At 41.4% G+C, this 25894-nt stretch overlaps 1 protein-coding gene across 2 annotated transcripts in view; it reads right to left on the reverse strand.

The window, feature by feature from the left end:
* antxr2a (ANTXR cell adhesion molecule 2a) overlaps positions 1–25894 on the reverse strand; it is a 235052-nt gene that overhangs the window by 107463 nt on the left and 101695 nt on the right. For both annotated transcript variants that reach the window (XM_043696278.2, XM_087985795.1), the window contains exon 11: positions 9764–9842. In XM_043696278.2, coding sequence (XP_043552213.1) covers positions 9764–9842 — 79 coding nt within the window. The remainder of the gene's footprint in view (positions 1–9763; positions 9843–25894) is intronic.

A 25894-nucleotide genomic window follows, 5' to 3' on the forward strand; every position in this document is an offset into this window, starting at 1 on the left:
TGCAGATGCTGTTAATCAGAGACGAAAAAAGAAATTATTCATAAAGCTCAGCAGATCTGGCAGCACCTGTGGAGAGAAATCAGAGGTAACTTTTCAGGTCTGTGACTCTTCTGAGATGCTGCCAGACCTGCTGAGCTTTTTCAGCAATTTCTACTTTCGTCTCTGATTTACAGCATCTGCAGTTCTTTCGATTAAACATCGATCTCAAAGTCTAATAGATTGCATTACACAATAGTGGATCTGTGGGCAGATGATCCCATACAGAAAAATGAGAAGTAAGAAATACGAGACAACATTTGGAATTACTGAAAAAGCTCAGCAGGTCTGGCAGCATCTCAGAAGGGTTTAGACCTGAAAAGTTACCTCTGATTTCTCTCCACAGATGCTGCCAGACCTGCTGTGCTTTTCCAGTAATTCCAAATGTTGTCTCGTTTCTTACTTCTCATTTTTCTGAATGGGATCATCTGCCTATACATCAACTATTGTATACTGCAATCTATTAGATCTGCATTATAACTGAATTAATTGTCCTACACGATCCATAATGGGAGGAGTGCCAAAGTTATATTTCATGGGCTAGGACTGACACACAAAACACCCTTATTCAGCCTGAATAGGCTGACTGTCCTTGTTCACTGGGGAAAAGAAAGAATTTGAGCAGGAAGCTGTATTTCCAACTCTGATTTTAACGCCCAATCCTTTAAAATGGGTCAGATCTTAACAATCACGTAACACCAACATTTGAATTTCATTAGGATTGAAGGCTTTTAAATTGGATATTGTGAATTGAACAATTGTCTCTCTCCTGTTGAGGACGATCAGTGGTGACTGGATTCCTGAGTTTCTGGTGAATTTGTTGTAAAGTTATCTCAACAGACTGGATGTTTTATGCTGACTCCAACCGACTCACCCAAGTAAAGGAAATAAAGATATTTTGATGTACAGTGACTGCAGAAAATTACCTACAGAACTTCCTTAATGTGACAGCATTTCTTAGTCCTGAATGTTACTCATTTCAGTTCTTAAAACATTAGTTCCTGTTCTCAGTGTTCTGCAGACACAACTGCTCACCACTATGACTTCAAACAAAGTGATGTGCATTTCAAGAGTAATGGTGAATTTCATACACTGATGGCATCAATGGAAAAACCCATCTCATGATTCATAAGCAGCTGTGCTGTAAGATTATACTACTCAAAAATTGTAGAAAGCAAACCATGGGTGGGAAGTATAGTAAGCACCCAGAAAAGATACAAGTAGATACATTAAGAAAGGTAGTCAGTTTAGAGATTCTCTTTAACAGCCCTGTTTAATTAAGGATAGAGGCCAGCTTTCAAATATGGGAAGTACAATCAGTGGAGCCCATGCCTGGCCATGTTCAAAATGTGGGTGAGAGACCAGTAGAAGTATCAGGAGTAAACTGAAACCACCCTTGATAGGAGGGGAGTGGCTGCCGTTGTATCAGGGACGTCTGCAGTAGAAGCATCAGTCTCGACTAATGTTAAGCATGAGAATTGGGAATGACTGACAGGAAGTGATTAAAATCCTTAATTATGGTGCAACGTGAACTTCTTGCAGTAAGTTACCATGCTCCTCAAATGCTGTTGACCTGTGTAATGCACAAAAAACATACCTCCCTCAATGAAAACGGTCTTTTATTAAGGCTTTGACTGCCTACCTGCTTTTTGGAAGAGCATAGACCATTGTCATCCAGGTCAGCCTCCTACAAATCTGCCCAAAGCCCAGCCAAAATGCTGCCTCTAGATTTCCAGATACCCGACCTCCAAAATTGTTTCCACAAGACTGGGAAAATCTCATCCAATGTGTCCATGTTTAAGGACCAATCTTTTGCATATATCATCCTCTCAAAAGACATCTGCTAGACAGGATATTTTCTTCTGAACTGAATCCCCTCTGGTCCTTCTTCTTCCAAATATCAAAGCTCAACCTAATAACCTCTTCAGCAATAAGCTTACCAGATAGCTTCACCACTCATTTAGGTTGTCACGTGATTTCTCGGATATGCTGTTTTAATTCCCCTGCTAAATAGATGAGATTCTGATACTTCACAACTCATCTGCCTGAATGTTAGAACTCAAAGTTCCCAAATAATCAGGTATTCTAACATTTCATCATGCTGTGAGAATGTGAGGGTCACCACAGACTCCCATAACACTACATAATCCAGTGGCTCAGTCAGGGAACAGTGCTGATATGCAATTTTTTAGGAGTTACAAAGTGGGAACCAACTGTTCTTGGATCAGAAAGGGAAAGATGCTATCAATTTAAGAACATCTAAATGTCTCCAAGTCCTTGCCTTCATTGTTAAGATTACAGAACCCACAAACCTCCTCAAGAGAAGAATAATGAGCACACAATTAACTTGGAACAAAGAATCGATTGAGAGGGAAGCAACTTTTTTAGTCACATGGTATCCTTGTCCTTGAAATCACAATATGACATTACCAAAGAACAGCCCAAGGGCAAATTTACTGAATTAAGGAAGGGGCTTCAAGAATGATTTTCTTATTTCTCAAACCGAGGAGGATAGTTTATAGATTTCATAACCATATTTTCTTGTTAATATGCATGCCGACCAGTGCAACAGCAAATAGCAAGCTGTGGTGTGACACTGTAGAAGGACACCTTTTCTAATATTGCTGTTACAGATCCAAGCAAAATATGGTACCAAATTATCCCAATCCAACAGTCTCATCATGGCTGAGTGTGGCTCTGGAAAAGCACAGCAGGTTGGGCAGCATCCGAGCAGCAGGCAGAATCGATGTTTTGAGTAGATGCCCTTCATCAGGAATGAGCAGGGGGAAGGGAGCTGACAGATAAATAGGAGGGTGGGGGTAGGGCAGGGGGAAAAGCAATTGGTGGATATAGGTGTGGGAGTAATTGTGATAGGTCAGTGGGAGAGAGGAGTGGATAGGTGGGAAGAAAGTTAGACAGATAGGACAGGTCAAGAGGACAGTGCAGAGTTGAAAGGTTGGATCTGGGATGAGGTAGGGGCAGGGGAGATTTGGAAACTAGTAAAGTCGATGTTGATGCTGTGTGGTTGAAGGGTCCCCAAGGTGAAAGATGAGGCTTTCTTCCTCCAGGTGGCAGGTAGCTTTCATTTGGCAGTGGACCTGCATGCCCTTGGCAGCATGGCAGGAGGGAGTTGAAGTGGTTAGCCATGGGGCAGTGGGTTTGTTTGGTGCGTGTGTCCCAGAGATATTCCCGGAAATGCTCCATGAGTTGGCATCCTGTCTCCCCGAAGTAGAGGAGACCACATTGAGAGCAACAGACACAGTAAATGAGGTAGGTGGATGTGCAGGAAAATCTCTGATGGATGTGAAAAGATCCTTTGGGGCCTTGGACAGAGGTGAGGGGGAGGCATGGGCACAGGTTTTACACCTTTCGCAGTGGGAAGGGAAGGTGTTGGGTGTGGAGGGTGGATTGGTTGGGGGGGGGGGGGGCAGGAGTCGCGGACAGAATGGTCTCTGCAGAATGTAGATAGGGGTGGGGAGGGAAATCTATCTTTGATGGTGGGGTCTGACTGTAAGTGGTGGAAATTGCAGAGAATAATGCACTGTATCCGGAGATTAGTGAGGTGGAAGATGAGGATCAGGGGGTTCTACCCTTGTTGCGGTTGGAGGGATGGAGTTCGAGGGCAGAGGTGCAGGAAGTGGAGCATCATGAAGAACTGTTTGAGAGCATATACAAGATCAATCGAATGTCATGACTATTAGCAAGTCTAAAAACACATTCTCAACTTTGTGACACAAATCAGAATCAGGCAATCAAGACAGCCAAAGCCCAGTCACTTGCTGCAAATGGTGTCAGATATAAAGAAACAATAGCTGCACCAGTAAGTACTTTCTATATTTTTCATGACCTCAGGACTTCCCAGATCATTTCACTGAGTAATTAAACACTCTTAAAGTGTAACCACATTGACAACATAGGGAATAAAATCTAAATCTATACAGGTCCAACTATGTTTTATTTTTATCTATTTGAATATGTTCCGCTGAATGGGACTGATACCAAGCACCACTGTATCAGGCACATATTATAAAATGTGTGAGACTCGCCCACCTATGCAAAGGGATGTCTGTTTCCCTTTAAGATAACAAAGTCCAACAGTTTTGGAATGTGTTAGTCAGCTTCAGAAGGGTCCCGCACTCTCACAAGTCCTTCTGGATCTGCTGAAAAACATGACAGCCAGATTAAAGCATCTGGATATGCTCCAGATAATAGTTTTTTTATCATCTCAGTGAAGTTTTGTGGCTTTGATGAAGAAAATTGGAGAATGCGCTAAATTATGAAAAAGGGGGTTTAAATATCATGCCCTACATAGTGCGTGGATTTGGCTGCTAAATACAGCTGTGCCCTATTGAGTTCAAAAAGTTTACAGTGTAAAATAAATAGACGCTCAGATCATGGCGAATTTAATTACTTGGTGAAGGAACCACTCCCACTAAACAGGATTGTTACATAACTTTATGTACACTATAGGTTCAAAAACTGATTATAATGATTACGTCCCACTTGTGCAAAATCTTCAGGACGTTTTTGAAACTAGACTTTAATCATGAAATAAAACAAATTATTGGAGATTACAGATTAAAAACGAAAGATATGGCCACCACAAGGTCTAGCCTGTCTAAAAATGGACATATTCAGGAAGCTTTTGTATTAAATACTGTTTTTAATTAACTAATTATTTTCAACAAAAATACAATATTAGGTAACAATTAATTTTCAATTCCTATTCAGGCTGCAAGGCAGAAAGTATGAAGAAATATTTGGGTTTTTCTCTTCAGTAATAGAGGGTTAATCATACTTACAAATATGATGGATTACAAAATGTTTGCCGTCCCCAGCTAACTCCACCTAAAGTTGTTCAATTTGCCAACAGGCTCAGTTTTCACATTGCAAAAGTTTACACTGCTGATCCAAGTGTAGAAGATGGTGCAACTTCAATGTACTACTGCTCCAAATGCATGATCAGCAGAAAAGGTGCTCATCAATGAAGTTCAAAAACATCTTTTTACAAAAAGATTCAGAAGTGTGGATTTTGCCACATTCCTGTGTTAGTTATAAGGGATTGTCAGTGACAGCAATGTCATCAAACAGATTAATTAGCCAATCACAATGAGGAAATCCCATACACATCAAACCAGGTTATAACAAGTACTGAATCTCCCTCACAGAGTCATTCCTACTTGCTGTGATACGGCTTACAGCTATCTCTATGAACCTGCAAATCAAATTTGGTTCTCATTCTAAAGTATACTTTCTGAAGGAGGGAATCAAAAGTTGTAAGTGTTTCTCCTTCCTCTACAATTGTGCTCCCTCACTCGCGATTTCCCTACTGGTGGAAATGTGTCTCAACATCTACCCAGTGACTCCCCCTCAGCATCTGTAGAGAGAAATCAGAGTCAACCTTTCAGGTACAGTGGTGCTTCCTCAGATGGCATTGGAGGCAATTCAAAAGCGATTCACTAGGTTGACTCATGGGATGAAGGGATTGCCTCATTAAGAACACAAAACAGGTTCAACCTTTATTTGTTAGAGATCTTATTGAAACACTGAAAAGGTTCTGAGAAAAGTCATTGAGTGGAGGGTCGGTGCACCGGACGGTCAGGGAGCGATGGAGTCAGTGCACTGGAGGGTCAGAGAGTGGGTGGCATGGTGGTTAGCACTGCTACCTCACAGCACCAGAGACCCAGGTTCAATTCCCGCCTCAGGCAATTGTCTGTGTGGAGTTTGCACATTCTCCCCAGTGTCTGCGTGGGTTTCCTCCAGATACTTTGGTTTCCTCCCACAGTCCGAAAATGTGCAGGTTAGGTGAATTGGCCATGCTAAATTGCCCGTAGTGTTAGGTGAAGGGGTAAATGTAGGGGGGTGGGTTGCTCTTCGAAGGGTCGGTGTGGACTTGTTGGGCCGAACTAGCTTCAGTCAGAAATACCCCCATCTGGACGATCCATCTCAGCTTCCTGCTGAGGTTCCCAGAAACATGAAAACTGGACTTCAGCCAATAATCCACATGATATCCAGAATCAGCTGATAGAATGAGAGGAAATGGGTTCCAATAGCATGTTAGCTGTTCCACAAAATACTTGTGCTCAGAACTGGACAAGTCCCTAGCCGAACTGTGCCATACAACACAGACTGGCAACTACAGGTATGTTCTGTCCACACAAAGCAGAGAAAATCTAAATTGGATTACTTCCATCCCATCTGTTTAATTATCACTGACAGTACTGCCAAGCATCAAGTCAGCATTTGACTGAGTATCGCATCAATGAGCCGAGCAATATTGGAGTCAGTGAGAAGTGGGAGTGGTGAGTTGGGAAGAGGGGGAGAAAGAGAGATACTGTCCATGTGTAGGTTGTAAATTTCCCTTTTAATGCTACATAGTGTCTTAATTTTAAATCTAAGTCAATACAGTGGTTATTTTGATGTCAAGTTACAGATCTCTTGGTCAGATATTGTGTTCTCAGACAGCTTCTTTATTCATCGTCTTTCTCATGTATGACAAAGTGAGAAAGCAATGGATTGGCAGGAAATGTGCACTACGTATGTTGGGGGGTAAAATCCAATTATTGTAAGGATGGAAAATGTACAACAATGTATGTGATTTTAGAAGGTAGCCAATGCATTATTGTCACTTTGAGCATTTGTAATAGTTTTATTTTACCCTCAGATTTACATGAACAATGCTATGAAATATTATCAATGTTGAGCTGGATAAAAACTTTACATTATTCTGATCCACTAACCAATTCAAATTTAGCAGGTAAGAAAAGCCCATTTGATCTCAACATTGACTTGATTTAATTCAAATGGCCAGTGATAAAAGAGAGTTCAGGATTCTGATGGAAGGTCATCGACCTGAAACAAGATTGGTGATTTTAACCCTGTGTAAATGAATTGGTTTTGATCTAATTAAAATATTGTTCCCTGTTTCTCCCTTCACTGACTTGTAAAGTCATACAGTACAGAACACACAAAGGGAAACAGCGAACATAATCCCAAACTAGTACCATCTGCCTGCTCCTAGCCCCATAACCCTCCAAAACTTTCCTATTCATGTATCTATCCAAATGTCTTGTAAACTTGGTAATTGTACCCACTTCCACCACCTTCTCAGGAAGTTCACTCCACATGCAAACCACCTTCTGTGTGAAAAAACTTGTCTTTCGTGTCTTTTTTTAAATCTCTCTCATCTTAAAAAATGCCCCCTAGTCTTGAAATTCCCCATCCTGGGGAAAAGCCAACTACCATTAGTTCTATCCATACCCCTCATTATTTTATAAACTTCTATCTGGTCGCCTCTCAACCTCCTGTGCTCTAGTGAAAAACATCCCAGCCTATCCAGCCTTTCGTTACAACTCAAACCTTCCAAAACTGGCAACATTGTGGTAATCTCTTCTGAATTCTCTCCAGCTTGATAATATCCTTCCAATAACTGGTAACCAGAACTGGACACACTATCCCAGTATTCTGTACAACCTCAAAGGCCTGAGCAACGAAGGCAAGTGTGCCAAATGCCTTTTTAACTATCCTGTCTATATGTGATGCAAACCTCTAAGAATTATGTATCTGAACCCCTTGGTCCATCTATCCTAGAACAATACCCAAGTCCTGAGCATTAATTGTGTAAGCCTTATCCTTGTTTGATGTACCAAAATGCAATACCTTGTATTTATCCAGATTGAACGCCATCTGCCATTTTTCAGACCCATTTGATCAAGATGCTTTTGCAATCTTAGAAAACTTTCTACACAGTCGACTATGCCAACAAACGTATTATCCATGCCTTCTATATTCATATCCAAATCATTTATATAAATGACAAACAAAAGAGGACCCAGAATCGATCACTGCGGAACACCACTGGTCACTGGCCTCCGAAAAGCAACCCTCCACTATTACTCTCTGTCTCCTGCCATTAAGCCAATTATGTATAATTGGCAAGCTCATCCTGAATCCCATGTGATCTAACTTTACTAATTAGTCTATCATGTGAAACATTGCCGAAGGCTTTACCAAAATCCAATAAACAGCATCTACTGCACTGCCATCATTAGCTTTTTTGGTAACCTCCTCAAAAAAACTGAAGTTTGTGAGACATGATAGTCCTCAGACAAAACCATGACGACTATCCCAAATCAATTTTTCCTTCTCTAAATGTCCATAAATCCTAAATTTTATAACCATCTCCAACAATTTACCCAAACCGAAGTCAGACTCATCAGGTCTATGGTTGCCTGGTTTCTCCTTTCAACCTTTCTTAAGCAAAAGCACAACTTTAGCCACCCTCCAGTCATCAGGCACCTCACCTGTAGTTATAGGTGATGCAAATATTTCTGCAAGGGGTCTTCCAATTTCTTCCCTTACTTCCCACAATGTTCTGGGGTACATTAGATCAGGTCCCGGAGATTTATCCACCTTTGCATTCTTTATACCTCCTGAACTTCCTCTTCTCTAATGTGAACTGTTTTAAAAATATTAAAGTTTATTCCTCTGCATTCTCTAGATTCATTTCTTTGTCCACAGTAAAAACAGACAGGAAGTATTCATTTAGTATCTCTTCCATCTACTGGGGATCAACACAAAGATGAACTCCTTGACCTGTAACAGACCTTAATCTCTCTCTAGTTAACCTCTCTAGTTAACGTATTTGCAGAATCTCTTTGGATTATTCAAAACCTAATTGGCCAATGCTATCTCATATCCCCTCTTCACCTTCCTGATTTCTTTCCTAAGAATGCCCCTACACTCTATATTGATTAGGAGATTCAACTGAACCAAATTGTGTATATCTAAAATAAGGTTCTCTTTTTTTACTCGACGTGTTGTGCATTTCCAGCATTATCTTCAATTTTCAACCGCATTTTGATTTTAAGTTAAGGTTCTGTCGAAGGCTTCATACATAACCAATAACTAGTCTGTCCTCTTTATGTTAATAGATCTGTCACACATGTCCTACATCTTATCCATATTAAAACAAAAATTGATTTGAATCCAATTTGATTCCGTCTAAATTCTCAACTATTTTCAAACTGGTCAGTTATGCATTAGTTAAATAACAATCAGTAGCACCAAAATGACAGTTAAATGTGGAGGAGAAAATTACTGCAGATGCTGGAATCTGTACAGAAAATATAAAATCCTGGAAACTATAGCGGGTTAGGCAACAAGCATGCAGGGAGAGCAAGCTAACATATGGAGTCTACATGACTCTTCATCAGAGCTCTGATGATTATCTGAAGCGTTCTAGATGCATGACAAATTCATGGATTTAACAGTCTATCCTGTTCCAGGAAAGTACGGAGTAAAATGTGGGTAAGATTGATTTCATTATCTGGCTTTTATAAATTTAGTATGCGCGCAATTCTATTCCTCAAAAAGTAAAAGATTATTATACAATGTCACATCACTTGCATGCTTTAAGAGCTTACAAACCTATGATTAGCATTTTGTTATGAGATAAAATTTGTCCAAGTAATTTTTACATTTATTATTTATTATGCTAATACGACATCTGATTTTAATGTACATTTCAACAGATAAAGACAAGCAGCAAATAGTATTCATTTGAGTATTATACTGACGTTAAGTTGTATTGCCACATTGTGAAATTAAACAGCTAAGCTGTGATAATGTTTTGAATATGAACTTTTGAAGTTGTGTTTTATTTCACACACATAGTGTTGATTTCAGCTTGAATGGCCTGAATAAATAAATAAATTTCTTTACTTACACAAGTTGCGGCAGTGATGGTGACTGAACTGGAGATGAATGACTGCCCACTATTCAAACTCACTGATACAGCCATTGATCTGCAATAGAAAATTATGCACATAATCAAAAGAAATGAATTATTTCTAGTATTTTCATAATCTAGCAAGGTGCATAACTAATATATCAGTTAGCAAGCTTTAGATATTACAAATATTGCTAAATAAATACATATTGTTCATTATTTCTATATGTTTCTGTCATAGAATATAATTATCATATAAAGATCTCATCCAAATAATGCATCATCCATATTCTTATATACCTGTTAGGACCATTTCACAGATGATACAGTAAACCTTGATGTATGGAGGATGCATCTTCAGAGGTTTGTCAGTTATTTAGATTTCATAATGGACTGTGATTTCTTTTTTGTTTTGCATTACGGATAAGTGATAATAGTATCATAGGTACTATCCAGCACCATTATGCACATAGTAATGCATTGACAAGGTAAAATACATTGGGCTAGAAGCCCATTGCAGGGATCACAATTTCCAACCTGCCCATTCGAACCATAATGCAGGTCGTCTACAAACACATTTCAGTTCCTCAATGGTAACATTGAGGTGAACAGGGCCTATGCTACTGCCTGTCTGAATGCAGAGTACAGAGGCGAAGAGCAGACACTGAGGGAATGTGGTGCAGACTGACTTCTCTTCTTAAAGGCAGGCTGTCCAAAGGGAAGAGGCACTGAATTATGGAAGGCTGCTGACTGCTGCTGCTAATCTGGGCAAGAGAACTGGAACCGTCAGGGCTAAAAGGAGATCGGACTCAATCAAGTGAGATAGGTGGATGGAACTTGTATTCTTCTCACTTCTATCTTAAGAGGGAATGTGGACAGGTCACAAATCCCACTGCCAAAAACTAGGCTGACCAATCTCATAGAACGTAGAATGTTATAGCCCTTTGGTCCTCAATGTTGCACCGACCTGTGGAACCAATCTGATCACTATCCACAACTCCACCGACCTTAGTGTCATCCGCAAATTTACTAACCCATCCTTCTATGGCCTCATCTAGGTCATTTATAAAAATAACAAACAGCAGTGGCCCATCGCGGCATTCAAATTTCTTATTACATTGCCATTAAAAAGATTAATATTTTTTAAAGGAAACAATTAGGTTGACTTGACAATGTGTGGAGAAAGAAGATTAAGTATTGGGCAGTTGGGGCCATTCAGCACGGATTTGTACAACTTAATTCAATTATTTAAAGATGTCACAGGCTGGATTTTTGCCAAGTTGGACCATCTTAGAACTCGTTTAAAAATAGGCAGCATCCAGTTCTGGGGTTCCCAACCCCATTCTTGTTTCCAGTCATTTCTGCCAGGACAGGCTTATTGTGAGAGGAGTGAGCTTGCATGCAGCACACCTGCCCTTGCCAGCTTCATCGTGGGCAGTTCGATATCTCCTGACAATTTTATTGGAATTGGGCCTTTCTGTAATTACATGTGGTTCATGGCCTCTCAGGGGAGTTCTTATGTGGGTGAGAAACAGGCAGTGAGAAACCTCTTCAAAGAAAAAGCAGGTTATTAGAAGGCAATATAATCAAGTGAAAATGTTTTGACAACATCATGCCCTTTATACTCATGAATGCTAATAACTCAAACTCTCACCCGGCCACTGACCCCTACAGAATATCCTCAGGACACCCCATGCTCCATCATATCTCATGTCTCAGTGTATTATGCCATTTGCTACATTTTTATTTTCAATGATAAGTGATTTGGAGATGAACACAAGATTATCGATGCTTGCAGATAACAATAAGAAAGTACACAAAGCCAATTTGAGAAAGAACCCAAAAGGCTGCAGCTGGTTAGAATTGAGGAGCCAGCGAGAATGCAGATCAGAAGCAAACAAAACATGTGAGCATTTGCAAAGGAAGAATAGAAAATTGTAGGGAGAACAGAGTGAGATTTGAAGGCGAGCTCCAGTTACAGTGTTCAAAACTATTCCTTCATTCTTAAAATTCAAAACCAAATTCATGTCACAGGCATGAGAAGGCTCGCTCTCTGAGCTGCTGTCCTGGCTTCTGAAAAAGTGATGTGAGGTCAGAGTATACGTTTACACGCACATCATATGATCCTTACCCAACACACACATTATATGATCCTTACCCTGAACCCACTTAATTGGTGGAAGCTATTGAAGTATCATGCCCAGCAATGTATCTATCACTTTATATTCATTCCTATTTGCAAAGTAAAGTTTTACAGCCTAGAGAAAATTTCAATATCAGTGTTAAGCTGCAACGTGATGGTGTTGCACTTTTGACATTAATACAAGAATTAAACAAGGGAAACGTATACCAGTAACAATACTTAATGTACAGCCTACACCTAGAACTAGAAACACATTCCAGGCTTACAAGGGGTTGATACAAGTAAAGAATGGAAAATTCCTCCGAGTTGTGCAGGAAAAGTGACCCTGCTTGAAAGCACTTTGCAAAATGTAGGAGGGTCACTCCACAACTAGAGTTAATTGTTCTTCCTTCTTGTTCTTAAGCATTAAAATACCAAACAGTTACATCAATGGTAAGTGATTTGGAAATTACAGAACATTTGATTTTGTTGTGCAGTACGAGTAAGTTGAGGCATGCCATATGTGAGTGCCATAGATGTAACATGCACAGGAGGTTGGGGAGCAAAAAAACTTTGAAACCAAGATTTCCAAAGCTTCCCAGTAATTTGTTTTTTGGTGGGGCAATTTCTGCCCTCGACCAATTGTTATTATTAGTAAACTACTCCAAACTTTGCACCCATGAGACTACCACAACAGTAGAAAGCAAATCAAATGGACCCTGGGGCTGAATTCTAAGGGCAGGGATGCGTGGGGAGGTCCACACTGCTGGTACCCTTTCACCCTCACCCTTACCCAGAAAAACAACTTAGGGTTGGGGGGTGGTGGCCATAATGATCATGTGCACCTCGCAACCTTAAAAAGTCAAAGGTCGGACCTTGCCTCATCCGTCAAATAGAGGAGAATTGGAAACAGTCAGATTGGTCGAAAGCTCGAGCAGTCACAGTGGTGTCAGACCTGAGCGCTGGCCACTAATGGGGCTGCAGGAGGCCCATGGAGATCAGAACCTTTAAGTGGGAAAACCTATAGAGGGTAAGAGAGTTCAATTCTAGGTCAGTTTTGGCGGTAAGGCATGCAGTGACAAACAGACGTTAAGACCTCTGGTATGTGGAGGAAGGCAGGATATGTCAACTTAATGCTCACAGCCCTCCCTGAAGGAGGAACCAACCATTTCTCCTCCCCTCCTCTGAGCCCATCGGTTTAACAACATTCTCACGCACCTACCCATACAAACCAGATTACAGTATAATATTAGGGCCAATTGGCCTGCTAAGCAAATTCAGTTGTTCATTTTGTTTTTTTTTAAATTGGGTGGATTTGTCCACTTATTTTACCCATTCGACAGAAAGAATGACAAAATCCAACTTTTTTTTGTCCAACAATTGCTATATATTTTATACCATATTAAGAATATATCAATACGTGATCAATTTGAAAATTAGTACTTTTTTGATTAATGAAAAACTGCTAATTCTAAAATGTGACCACGTTTCCATTTAATTTGTAACGCGTGTATTCTGCATATGTAATCTCTCTCTACTTGAAATGGTGAGGTTATGAACTTATTCAGAACCCATTCAACTATGGGCAGTTAAAATTGGATCTAATTTTTTTTTCCTGAACTTTAAGTTTATTTGAGTGCATTTTCCAAAGGAAGAACATGAACTACTATTAAGTTAGTGTCAAGTGGGCTATAGTCAAGAAACTCACTGAGAGGAATAACAGGAGCATAATTTTGAGTTAAGGTTCAAACATATTGACACTGAAATACGGGAAACAATCATGCATTCTGTCTCTCAAATAAGAATTTGGGGTGTCCTCATTCGCTGAAAATGGAAAATCATTTTAAATTACAATTTCCTGTGTTTTTTTGTTTGAAATAACAATATCTTAATCATTTAGACTACAATTAGAAAGATGAATTTAGTTCTGTACTATTTATTTCTGTTATGTCAAGTGAAACAATTCTCCAAGTCTTTATTGCAGATGTAAGCTCTATCAATTTTAACAATAAACTGTTATCTGTAGAAACTTGTTACATGAAAAGACAATATTCTAATACAAGCATTTCCAACTAGTCCAGGTTAAGTAAATACATGGGACACTGTGGAATGGATCTGATAGGTGCCCTATCCATCGGCTGGAGAGAGCCAGTGAAAGTTACATATTGATTCTCTTCAGGAAATCCCACTGATTTAAACTGCAATCCATTTCCTTTTGCACTGGTTCTTCAGCACAAATGTCCCCACAGTTCCAAAGACCCAGCACTCAAATTGTATGCATTATACAATGAAAATTACCTCACCTATCCTTCATCACCATCAATGCAGAGTTGAACGGTCAATGAGGGATGGGGATTGAGTGTGGACAAGGGGTTATATCACCAAGAAATAGTAGCACTTCAGAAATCTGTCAAGATCCTGCTCCCTTCAGTTTCCTTCAAACACTATGTTTGAAGGTACACAGAAAGTCCCAGTGAAGACGTCAAGTATATCATTTGATTACACAAAGAGGAAATTGGACCTGAAATTTAACCCAGTTTTCTAATTTCTATATCCAGCATATGGGTTTCTGCAGCTAGGGTCAACAAAGTAGGATTATTGCCAGCAGAACTGGCGGCCCTCTGAAATGGACAGACTGAAAAGCCCTTAAACACAAACTGTACAGCTGCTTCTTATCTAGGTGAAAGGCGTTGGGTAATAAGACTTGTTCTGACTGTGGAGAGTTCTTTACTTTACTGGGGATTTCCAGCATGAAATAAATAATCTTTGCTCCCTCAACTCTTTTCACGTTGACTTCCACTTCCCTATAGCATGCAAACAACTTATGTATTGACTTCAGATGAGTAACATCTTGTCATTGAGGACTCTGGGTCTGTACTTGAGGGAGTTTAGAAAGATGAGGGAGGATCTCTTTGAAACTTGTAGAATACTAAGAGGTCTAGAAGGAGTTCCTCTGCATGCCACACATTTCCAAACCAGAATAGTGTATCACAGTGTCTTCTTTGATGTAGTCCCAAAATCCTTCCCTAACAGCACTATGGATTTATTCTCTACCCCCAAGCACTGCAATGGTTCAAAAAGACAGTCTAGCACCACCTTCTCTACTGGAGAAAATGCTTGCAGTAGTAGGAGGGACTAGGACCTGAGGGCAGAGCCTCAAGGTGAAGGGACGATCATTATGAACAGACACGAAGAGGGATTTCTTCAACCAGATGGTAGTGAATCTGTGGAAGGCTGTGGAAGCCAGGTTATTGATGGTATTTAAGACGGAGATAGATAGGTTGCTGATTTGGTAAGAAGATCAAAGGTTATGGGAGAAAACAGGTGAAGGGCTCAAATCTCCACAGCAGGTTATTGCTAATATCTGGAACAGGACATCCTTCCTATTGAATTACTGGGCCACTGACCATTCATGCCATCATGGTCACTGTTGCCCCCAACTCATTCTAGGATTTCACAATCTCTCAGATCCAAGGGGATCTAAGGTGTATATCTCAGCAGATCAGTTTGTCACTGCAGCTGATTATATCCATTTTGTTGTTGATGAGGTCAGTCAGAGCCACAGGCCTCTCAGGTTGGCTGTCAAGCCTGGATTCTCACAGATACAGGACATCTCAGACTGCACATATGCAGTAACCAAGGTAAGTCCAGATCAAACAACAGGATTTATCAGCTGGAATGGGATTCCATGGCAGCAGCGGTCAGCTGTTGTGTGTCCCCCAGATGGTTATCTGTATGTCCATATCAATATCCTGGAAGGTGAATGATGGTTTCATTTTGAACCAGTAACATCCCCCACAGGATTTTGCAGCTTCAAGCAGAGCAAACACAGAACTTGTTGAAGACATGGCTGACCCTCTAAGCATATGACACCAGGTATTCATGCTACCACTGACCATTATGAAAGGAGCTGGAGTCATTGGGTATAAAAGTCACAGGATGCCACTTTTTGAATTAAGCTTAGAGTAAGATGTTATTTATGTAATTGGATAGATCGGGCTAATGCATCAGCTAGGATCCAAAATGGCCATACTCTCCTTGCTTTCTACAACACTGTGCTACAGAGAGGACTGAAGGAACTTGGCAATTGTTCTACAGGAAGATAAAAAGTGGAAGCACAGGAGATGAGAAAGACTCCTGAATGTGGCCAGGATGCCCGCAAATGACCTGGCCAAAGAATACACAATGGACACCAGAGCTCAGAGAAATTGGGTATGAAGTCTTATACCACGACAATGCTGAACCTACTACCATTGCCAGGCTAAACCCAACATAAAGTCCTGTACCAGGCACAAATCTACACCCTAACCCAACTTCACTCATCTTCCACTTGGCTCGTCTTCCGCACATCATACATCATGTCCATTAAGCAAGTGGGAGACAACAATAGAACTGACTGGATTATAGTGGCTTCAAATTTGGAATAAAAATTCTTTCACGAAATGTGAGTGTCAGTGTCTTGGCGAGCATTGATTGGCCATCCCTCACTACCCTTGAGAAGGTGGTGTTAGACTGTCTTCTTGAACCATTGCAGTGCTTGGGGGTAGAGAATAAATCCATGGTGCTGTTCGGAAGGGATTCTGGGCCTACCCCAAAGAAGACACAGCTATACACTATTCCGATTTGGAAATGTGCAGCATGCAGAGGAACTTACAGCTGCAAGTTGCAATGTTCCCATGTATGTGCTACCTTCGTCCCTCTGAGTGGTAGAGATCACAATGTGGAAGATGCTGGCAAGCAGCATTGGTGAGTTGCTGCAGTATTTTGTACTCACAGCTGCCGCTGTGTATAGCTGGCAGAGGGAGAGGATGCTTAACCTGGCTGCTGTGGTGCTGATTAAGCTGGCTGCTTTTCTCTGGATGGTTTCAAGCTTCTTTAGCGTTGCTCAAGCTGCATTTTTCCAGGACAGTGGAAAACATTCCATCACACTCCTGAGTTGTGCCTTATATATTCAGGTCAGGCTCTGGGGAGTCAGGAGATGAGGTACTCACCTCAGAATTCCCAGTCCCTGACCCACTCTGTAGCCACAGTACTTTTATGCCATATTTATATATGGTTCTGCTTCTGAACCTGATCAATACTAGCACCAAGCTATTGGTATTGGGAGGTACAGCTAAGTTAACATCAAGGGAATTGGCTAGATTCTCTAGATTCCTGAAGAAGGGCTTATGCCCGAAACGTCGATTCTCCTGCTCCTTGGATGCTGCCTGACCTGCTGCGCTTTTCCAGCAACACATTTTTCAGCTCTGATCCCCAACATCTGCAGTCCTCACTTTTTCCTAGTAGATTCTCTAGTAAAACAATTACATTGTTATATACACCCAAAGTGAATCCCTTTGTGTTTCTAAAGGATTTCTTTTTCCATTACTCCGCATTATGCTACCCTTGATTCATTTTATTTCAAAAATATACTTTATTCATAAAAATCTGGACATACATATACATAAAGATTTATAGATTTAAAGATATACATTGTCACTAATGTAGTTCAATTCTGCACACAGCCTTTACAAATGGAGAACAAAAAAACAAACCCAAGGCATTTCTTAAGTGTACAAGACAATATGTGCATATCCAGGGGGGTCCAAAACCTGAACAGACCTCTAGTTAACTTCAGCAGAAGGATGTCAGACAGGGCTCTTTCTCCACTGTGCCTTGGTAGCAGCTGCCCCAAGATTTTGCACATCCCTCAGGACATAGTCCTGGACTTGGCCAGTCTGTAACACGGAGTCAAAATCATTGCCTTGTTCTGAAGACCAAGGAGTTTCGGGCAGACTAATGAGCACCTTTCATCGAGTTGATGGTTCACCATGTTCGTCTCGGTATGTGACCTGGGGAACAGGCCGTAGAGCTCAGAGTCCTGCATCACCAAGCTGCATGAGACAACCTCGACAAAACCCACTGCATCTTTCTCCAGGCTTCCTTTGCAAAGGCACCTTCCAGAAGGAGATGGGTGACAGTCTCTGTCACCCACACCTGCTCTGAGGGCAGAATGTGGTGGTGCAGACTGGCTGGGTGAATATGAAGGATCTCAGAGGCAGTGCCCTTCTCACCACCAGCCAAGCAAAGTCTTAACGCTTGGTGGAAAGTTCTGGATGAGGTATTTTGCCAAGTGACTTTGACAATCTGCTCAGGGAACAACATGACAGGATCCACTCTCCTTTCCCCACAGCATCTCAAGGACACTACATGCTGACCATTTCCTGATGGACTTGTGATTAAAGGTATTTTTCTTCGCAAACTTTTCCCCGAAGGACAGGTGACAGGGAACAGTCAAACTGCTTGTAGTATTCAGCAGCAGCAAGGCCAGTCCCATCCTTCACCGTATCGGGGACAGGTAGAACCTCAGTAGGGAGTGACACTTGGTGTTTGTGCTTCCTGATTAAGGGCTTATGCCCAAAATGTTGATTCTCCTGCTCCTTGGACACTGTCTGACCAGCTGTGCTTTTGCAGCATCACACTCTCGACTCTGATCTCCAGCATTTACTTTCCTCACTTTCTCCTCCTTGGCATTTGCGAACTAAGGGTCCATGTACACCTTGATGCAGCTGCACACAAAGGTGACTGTCAGGATGATGGCAGCATTGGGTACATTCTCTCCCACCCCCTTAATAGAGTGTTGTACACGGTGTCCCTGTGGACACAGGCATTTTGGACTGCCAGGTGAAGTGGAAGATAGTCTGGGTTATTGCAACAGCACAGGTTCAGGGAATGGGCCAGACCTGCATCACATACAACAACAGAGAGAGTGCCTCATACCTGATGACCAGGTTTTTACCTGCAATGCTCCCAAAAGCCCAGTTTCTGCTTCTCCTTGGCAACATGCTACTTCCAAGCTTTTGCACCCCTCCTTGTGCCATCAGAGGAACTAGAGGCAGCGGAGAAGATAGAATGTCATGATTCGTGGAGAGTCAGGGTGTGGACGAGGTATCAATAAGGTGGGAGTGAATGTCAGTATTGGCTGCTCTGATGGAGATGTGAGGAGGAGCTATAAATAGAGGAATGTGAAGAGCTGCAGGATGTGTCAGTGCTGCGTACCAGAATGGTGCAGAAGTCCGACTGGGGTTCAGCATCTGAACCCAATACCCATCTTTCCTACCATTGAGATCTTTGAACATCTTGTGACACTGAATTCCAAGTGAGAGGGAGCCCATTTCTCCTGGATCAGACACCTCCACGTGTGCCTGTTTGGTCTGAATGGCTAGAATTTTTGTCACAATCCATAGCAGGATCTCCAGGGAAAAGTCAGAAAATCAGAAAGTGATCTTCACACACTTTGAAAGCTTCAGGAAACAATCTTTAATGGAGCCATTCTGACCACTGCCAGGATTCCTTTAAATAGAAACCTTTCCACAGACAGATGCAAGTATGTCATCACTCCCATACCCTGTAATAGATCAGGCAAACCAAGATAAAAGGATGCCAATACCACGGCTGAATTAAACAGCCACACAAAGCCAGCTCCAGTAACAATTAGGTACCTGAACCACAGCTATCCACATGTCAACCAGACTGCAGTGTGAAAATATACACTCAAATGCTTTCACTAAATGCATCCAGCTTGATATCTCTCTCCTCACCTTCTAAAATCTCCTTTACATGTTTACTTTGTTCTTTCATCATGCCTGCACTAGCTCTTTTACAGAGATGGGCGGAAGTGGGTGGTGCAGATGCTGGAGATTATAGTCAAGATTAGAGTGGTGCTGGAATAGCACAGCAGGTCAGGCAGCATCCGAGGAGCAGGAAAATCGATGTTTCGGGGCAAAAGCCCTTCATCAGGAATGCCTGATCTGCTTTTCCAGCACCACTCTAATCTTGACTCTTTTACAGAACTATCTAATTAGTGCCACTCTCCTACTCTTTTCCTGCCCTGCAAACTATGCAACTTTAAGGATATATCCAATTCCCGTTTGTAAGTTCCTATTGAATCTGGCTTAACTGCCCATACAGGCATTGTGATTCAGATCACAGATTCTAATTGCATGAAAACAATTCTCATCCAAGACATTTTCCTGGTTCTTTTATCAATTACCTTATTTCAGCACATTCTGGTTAATGGCCCTCATGTCATTAGAAAAAATATCCCTTATAATTCTAGCAAAACCCTTTATAAATTTTGAATGCCTTTACTAAATCTCCAATAACTTCCCTTTTGCAAAGGAAACAGCCTGCTATTCTGATTTCTCTTCAAATATTTGGTTCCGGGAAAGTTTAAATTTATGAATTCCTCAATACTCAAAAGGTTAAGACTTGTGTATGCAATATTGCAATGAAAACTAATTGCATGGTTTCTTCTTTAAGTAACTGAAGAGCATAAAGAGTGTCATACTGTAGAGTTAAATATTAAACAAGAAGTATTTATTGATTCTGTCTTTAAAGTTCAAAGTCTCAAGAGCCAATATACACAGAATGAAATGCCTGAGTGACATCAGTGAAAAGATTTTATGTTCCATTACGCTGTCAAAAGGTCAAAGTTAATATCTAACACTTGAAACTGTACATCAATATTGGAAAGAGGGCTCATTTAAAAAACAATAAATACTATTTTGCATGGAAAATATAGTCTATCCTTTTTCCAATTTGGAATTAAACGGAAGTAAGAGTACACAAAGATAAGGCAGTTGGATAATAAATGGACATTTTCCAAAATACGACAATATTTATACAGGGGCAAAGATGTACTATGCACAAAATGGAAAATTGCACAAAACTACTCTAAAATGAAAGAACCAAGAAACTAAAGTAGGTTTAAAGAGAAAAGGAAAATTTCTAATACATGCAGAAAACGGGAGACCATTGTGACAAGTGTAAGTACAGAAAGAGGTAAAAGGTAGATAAGGCCAGAAATGCTAAAGGAAGAATATGAATGGGTCTTAGTAGCAGATTGATAACACACTACCAATTTCCTCCAATACTAAACAGAAAAGCAATTTAGGAAATAAGCTAAGGCATTATGCAGCTTGTTGGCACTGAAAGCAAGAGTAGGTAAAAAAAGCTAAGCAACTACAACTTCCAGGTTTTGCCAAGACAAAGGTTAACAATAGGGTCAATGTCAGCCATGTGTGATATAGAATTTTAGTATTGCGACAATTGGATGTTTCAGGTAATCTATATGCCAATGCAATAAGAGAAGCAAGGGTAGAGCATTGTGAAGCACTAACAGTCATTTTCAGGCAGTCAATAAGGCTCCAACAGACTGTAAACAAAAAAAAAGTTCCTCCTGTACCTAATATTAAAGAGCTATTAGCCAGAATGCAAGGACTGGAAGACTAATGGAGTAAACAGTCAAAAGAAGAATGTGGATTGTGGGTGTAAAACTGGCCTAGTGAAAGGCTATAATCACACCCCCAGAAGGGACCAATCTTGCTCGGCCAGCCTCAGAATTTAACTTTTGAGGAGGTGACAGCTCAGACTGATAAGAGTGTGGTGTGAGGACAGGTATGACAGCATAGTCAAATTTACAAAGGTTTTTGCTTAAGCACTGATCCTGTGAGCTTCAAGGACTGTTGAAAGATGCTTCATAGCTATAAACTAGTATCTATCTATGAGGTAAGACTGTCACAATATGAGTGAGAGGATGAAATTGTAGGGTATGGTGTGAGGTGGTTGAGTTGTACACGCTTTCCCACCTCTAGCCCCTCAAACACCAGCACCTCCCATCCCCCAACCCCAGCCAATCCTGAGAATTTTGGTGTCTAAAACCAACCACAAAAACAGTGATTTGTCATAGGACAGAGGTTACAGTGTTTATAAAATAAACTTGAGAGAGAGAAAGGGGAGGCAGCTAGAATGATCAATGCTTAACATGGACAAGTCCAAGACAGAATATATATTAGAAGTAACACATGAGTCACGTGTTAATTTGGAAAAACAGAGCTAGCAAAGGTCAAGTTGAGTGACACCTATGATGCAACATGTACGAATAATGTGAAGTGAATGTGCTTAATTATACTGCCAGACCAGTTACATTCAAATTATAGAGCCAAGTTAAAAGCTGCAGAGTGCTTGGGCATTAAAAGCAAGGAAGAAACTGCAATCATGCAAGGGTCACTCAGGCTCTGTAGTAGTACAAAGGAGAACAGGAAGATTGACCTGTTTAATGCTAAGAGTCAACAATGAGGAATGACAGGACAAACTATGCCTCTTCGGCCTAGAAGGCCAATTTAGAAACAACCTTCCAAAAGTACATTATTCCTATTAATATCAAGTAAGAAGGAAGCAAAAAATATTGAAAGGGAACACAGAAATATGAAGAAAAATTGGCTTTGGAATATGAAAAGAATGAACAAACATTACTTTTCTCAACCCAGTGATCCAATTTAATAGCTAAGGATGGGTGATGTTTTGTGTCATTATAGCATTGTTCTACCTGACTGCATGACAAAAGAGGATTTCAGTAATTTATGCAGTTGCTATGCATGCAAGTCATAATAATGTTAAATTACATTCAAGTTTCCTTATACTTTATTGCTGTTCACTCATTCACATCAACAATTTTCATAACTATAACTGAGTCGCTGTTAAAGGAGTCAGTGAGCAATGTTGATTTTTGAATTAAGAATACATGTAAAATCACAAGAAAACCTATATGATTTTTTATAATTTTGTGTATCTTATATGGTTATAGAACTTTACATCAGAAGATGAAAACAAAACTGAAAGCTACTGGGCATCAGACTAAATGGCAAATCTCTAGATGAGGTTCAGAATATTTTGAATACTTTCAACAGTACCTTCAAGGGGATTACAAGGTGCAGCTAAAAGAAATAATTAACAGAACCTAGAGAACAAAATTTTGAGTTCAAGAACTACTCAAAGCAAAAGAACTGCCATGTTCAAATAAATAACTTTTGTCATGAGTTCTGGTCCATTGAGTGAAGAGTATTGCAATACTTGCATTTGTCATTTTGGTGAACTCCTATGGTACAAGTTAACAGTTCCTCAGTTTTGGCTATGAAAATTGTTGATGTGAACAAGTGAAGTGCAATAAAGTATAAGTGAACTTGAATGTAATTTGATGTTATTGTGTTTAACCACTGGATAAAGCGCAAACTGACAAATCTCCCAAAACACTTTGAGCAGCACAGGCAATTGTTGGCAGTTTAGAAACAAACAATACCCATTAGGATATTGAAAAAAACACACTTTGGACTGAATCTCCTAATGTTTTGATGCCTGGTGTCCAACAGAGCAAGTGGCGAACTGAAGGTGCAAGATTCACGTCCTGGTTCCATATCGAGATTTCTTGTTCGTACAGATAAGTTTGGTAAGATAGAATGCTGAATATTCAACGAGATGAGCTGTGCCTTTAATAAGGCTTTTGAGAAGCAATAATCTCCCTTTGTTGGCAACACCACCATGTGAGAAACTCCCCTCATGGCAGCCTGTACGGGGAGGTGCTGACAGGTCAGAAGGCCTCCTCATGGGTCTGCTCCTGGACAGGGCCAAACTGGCCATGAACTAATCCAGACAGTGAGTCGTGGAGAGGGTCATGGTACCTGACTGTCTGCCCCTCTTTCACAGTTCTTTTTGTGCTTGGCTGTTCGTGGAGATGGTGCATGCAGTGTTCACTGGCACAATAAAGGAATTTAGGGACGAGTGGGGCCTGCAGAGGGTGGATGCATCATCCGCCCAGATAATGTCATTTTCATTTGATAAGTTTCCATTTACCTATAAGTTTCTGTTAACCATTAATTTGTATATTTGTTATCATGTCCTTCCTATCAGGGACTGTTTGACTCAATTTTGTTAATTTAAAGTTAATTTAAACTCATCAAAGCATTTGTCAAAGCATAAAAGATGGAATGAGATGCTCCAAATGTAGAGATTGGCCTCACTGGACTTATTACCTGTTTCTACCACAAATCCCACCATAGTTCACATTGTTTAGATTCACATAAGATTCTGCCCTTAATAGTTTTTCAATTCAGTCTTACTCCTGAAGCTAAACAAAGCTCGAAGTATTGACCTCCACAAGGTCACCTTCCATCCCTCTCTACTTCTCCAACCACCTCATTGCAAGGGCTGACCAAACGTTTTTTTCTCTGCAATTTACCCGAGTGCAAGGATTAAAACACCAAATGTTAACAAAAGCCTCCCACTACTCAATGTTGAGTTTGGTTGCCACAGAGGTCAGGGCAGTTGCTGCCTGTTCCAGTCCCTTAACCACTGCTTCCTACCCTGTGAAGTCTGGACTTGTGTCTCTGTGATTAACTTAGCCTCAGCTCAGCCGAACCATGTGCAACTTACAAATTGTCATTCATATGTAATAAAAATATGAATGGGAGGAAACCGGAGCACCCGGAGGAAACTCCCCGTGTCTGCGTGGGTTTCCTCCGGGTGCTCCGGTTTCCTCCCACAGTCCAAAAATGTGCAGGGTCAGGTGAATTGGCCATACTAAATTGCCCGTAGTGTTAGGTAAGGGGTAAATGTAGGGGAATGGGTGGGTTTTGCTTCGGCGGGTCGGTGTGGACTTGTTGGGCCGAAGGGCCTGTTTCCACACAGTAATCTAATCTAAAAAAAAATAACTGCTGCTGAGGCAGAGCACACTTTGAATTAAAAAAAAACACACTGGGCAAAATGCAGAGAATTGACATGAGGGGCACTCCTGGGTCATCATATCTTGCAAAATGAGCCGAGCAAACTATTTCTATAAAGTAACAGACCCATTTTAAATATCCGCATACTGAAACCATTCATGTTACAAAATCAGCAAACTTAACTCATCTAGTGAAAATGACAATGAGATCTGACCTCAAACCATGTCATCATGCTTGAATCCAGTTTTAACAGAGGTGAATTAGTAGTAGTAGGTGAGGCTGATTAACCTGTTGTGAAGAAGTGGGTCTGTTGTTATTTCTACACTTTATTGAGACTGCAGTCTCAAGTCTTAGCTGCATGTGGATTTAAAAGCTGGGGGTTAGAAACAGAAATGTGTGAACAAAGGTGGGATTTAGCACCTAAAAGGCCTTTTCAGCATTTCTTGTGGGCCTAGAGGAAGTATCCCCCCAGCCTTGACCCAAGTTAACCTGCTCGGAGAAAGTGAGGACTGCAGATGCTGGAGACCAGAGTTGAAAAGTGTGGTGCTGGAAAAGCACAGCAGGTCAGGCAGCATCCGAGGAGCAGGAGAATCGACGTTTCGGGCATAAGCCCTTCTTCAGGAATGAGGCTGGTGTGCCAAGCGGGCTGAGATAAAAGGTGTGGGGAGGAGTGGGGTGCGGGAATTGGGGGAGGGGTGATGGGCATACGATAGGTGGAAGGAGGTGAGGGTGAGGGTGATAGGCCGGAGAGGGGGTGGGGGCGGAGAGGTCGGGAAGAAGATTGCAGGTCAAGAGGGCGGTGCTGAATCCGGGGGTTCAGAGGCGGAAGATCAGTGAGAAAGGGAGTCCCTTTCTCACTGCACCCCCCAGGTCATCTCCTCTGCCCTGAAGCTCTTCAGCCACGTCCCGAAACAGATTCGCTAATCTTCCACCTCTCAACCCTCCAACCACACGGGATGAATGTAGATTTCTCCAGCTTCCTCATTTCCCCTCCCCCCACCTTATCTCAGTCCCAACCCCCAGATTCTGCACCGCCCTCTTGGCCTGCAATCTTCTTCCCGACCTCTCCGCCTCCATCCCCCTCCGGCCTATCACCTTCACCCTCACCTTCTTCCACCTATCGTATTCCCAGCGCCTCTCCCCCAATATCCACCCCCACCTTTTATCTCAGCCCACTTGGCACACCAGCCTCATTCCTGAAGAAGGGCTTATGCCCGAAACGGCGATTCTCCTGCTCCTCGGATGCTGCCTGGCCTTTTCCAGCACCACACCTTTCAACCCAAGTTAACCTGCTTTCATCCAACATCCTTTTCTACCCAAACCCCACAACTCTCCCTCCCCTGGTTTTCAACAGTATCCTTCCCCCTCACCTCCAATCTCCCCTCTCTTCCTCTCCACTTGTGATCTTGCCCCACCTCCCCTCAAGCTGCAGCCATCTATCTCACCCTTTGTTCACTCAGCCAGCTA

This window comes from Chiloscyllium plagiosum, unplaced genomic scaffold (genome assembly GCF_037043375.1).
Source record: "Chiloscyllium plagiosum isolate Xiang-an unplaced genomic scaffold, Cpla_swu_hap1 HiC_scaffold_1, whole genome shotgun sequence".
Taxonomy (NCBI): domain Eukaryota; kingdom Metazoa; phylum Chordata; class Chondrichthyes; order Orectolobiformes; family Hemiscylliidae; genus Chiloscyllium; species Chiloscyllium plagiosum.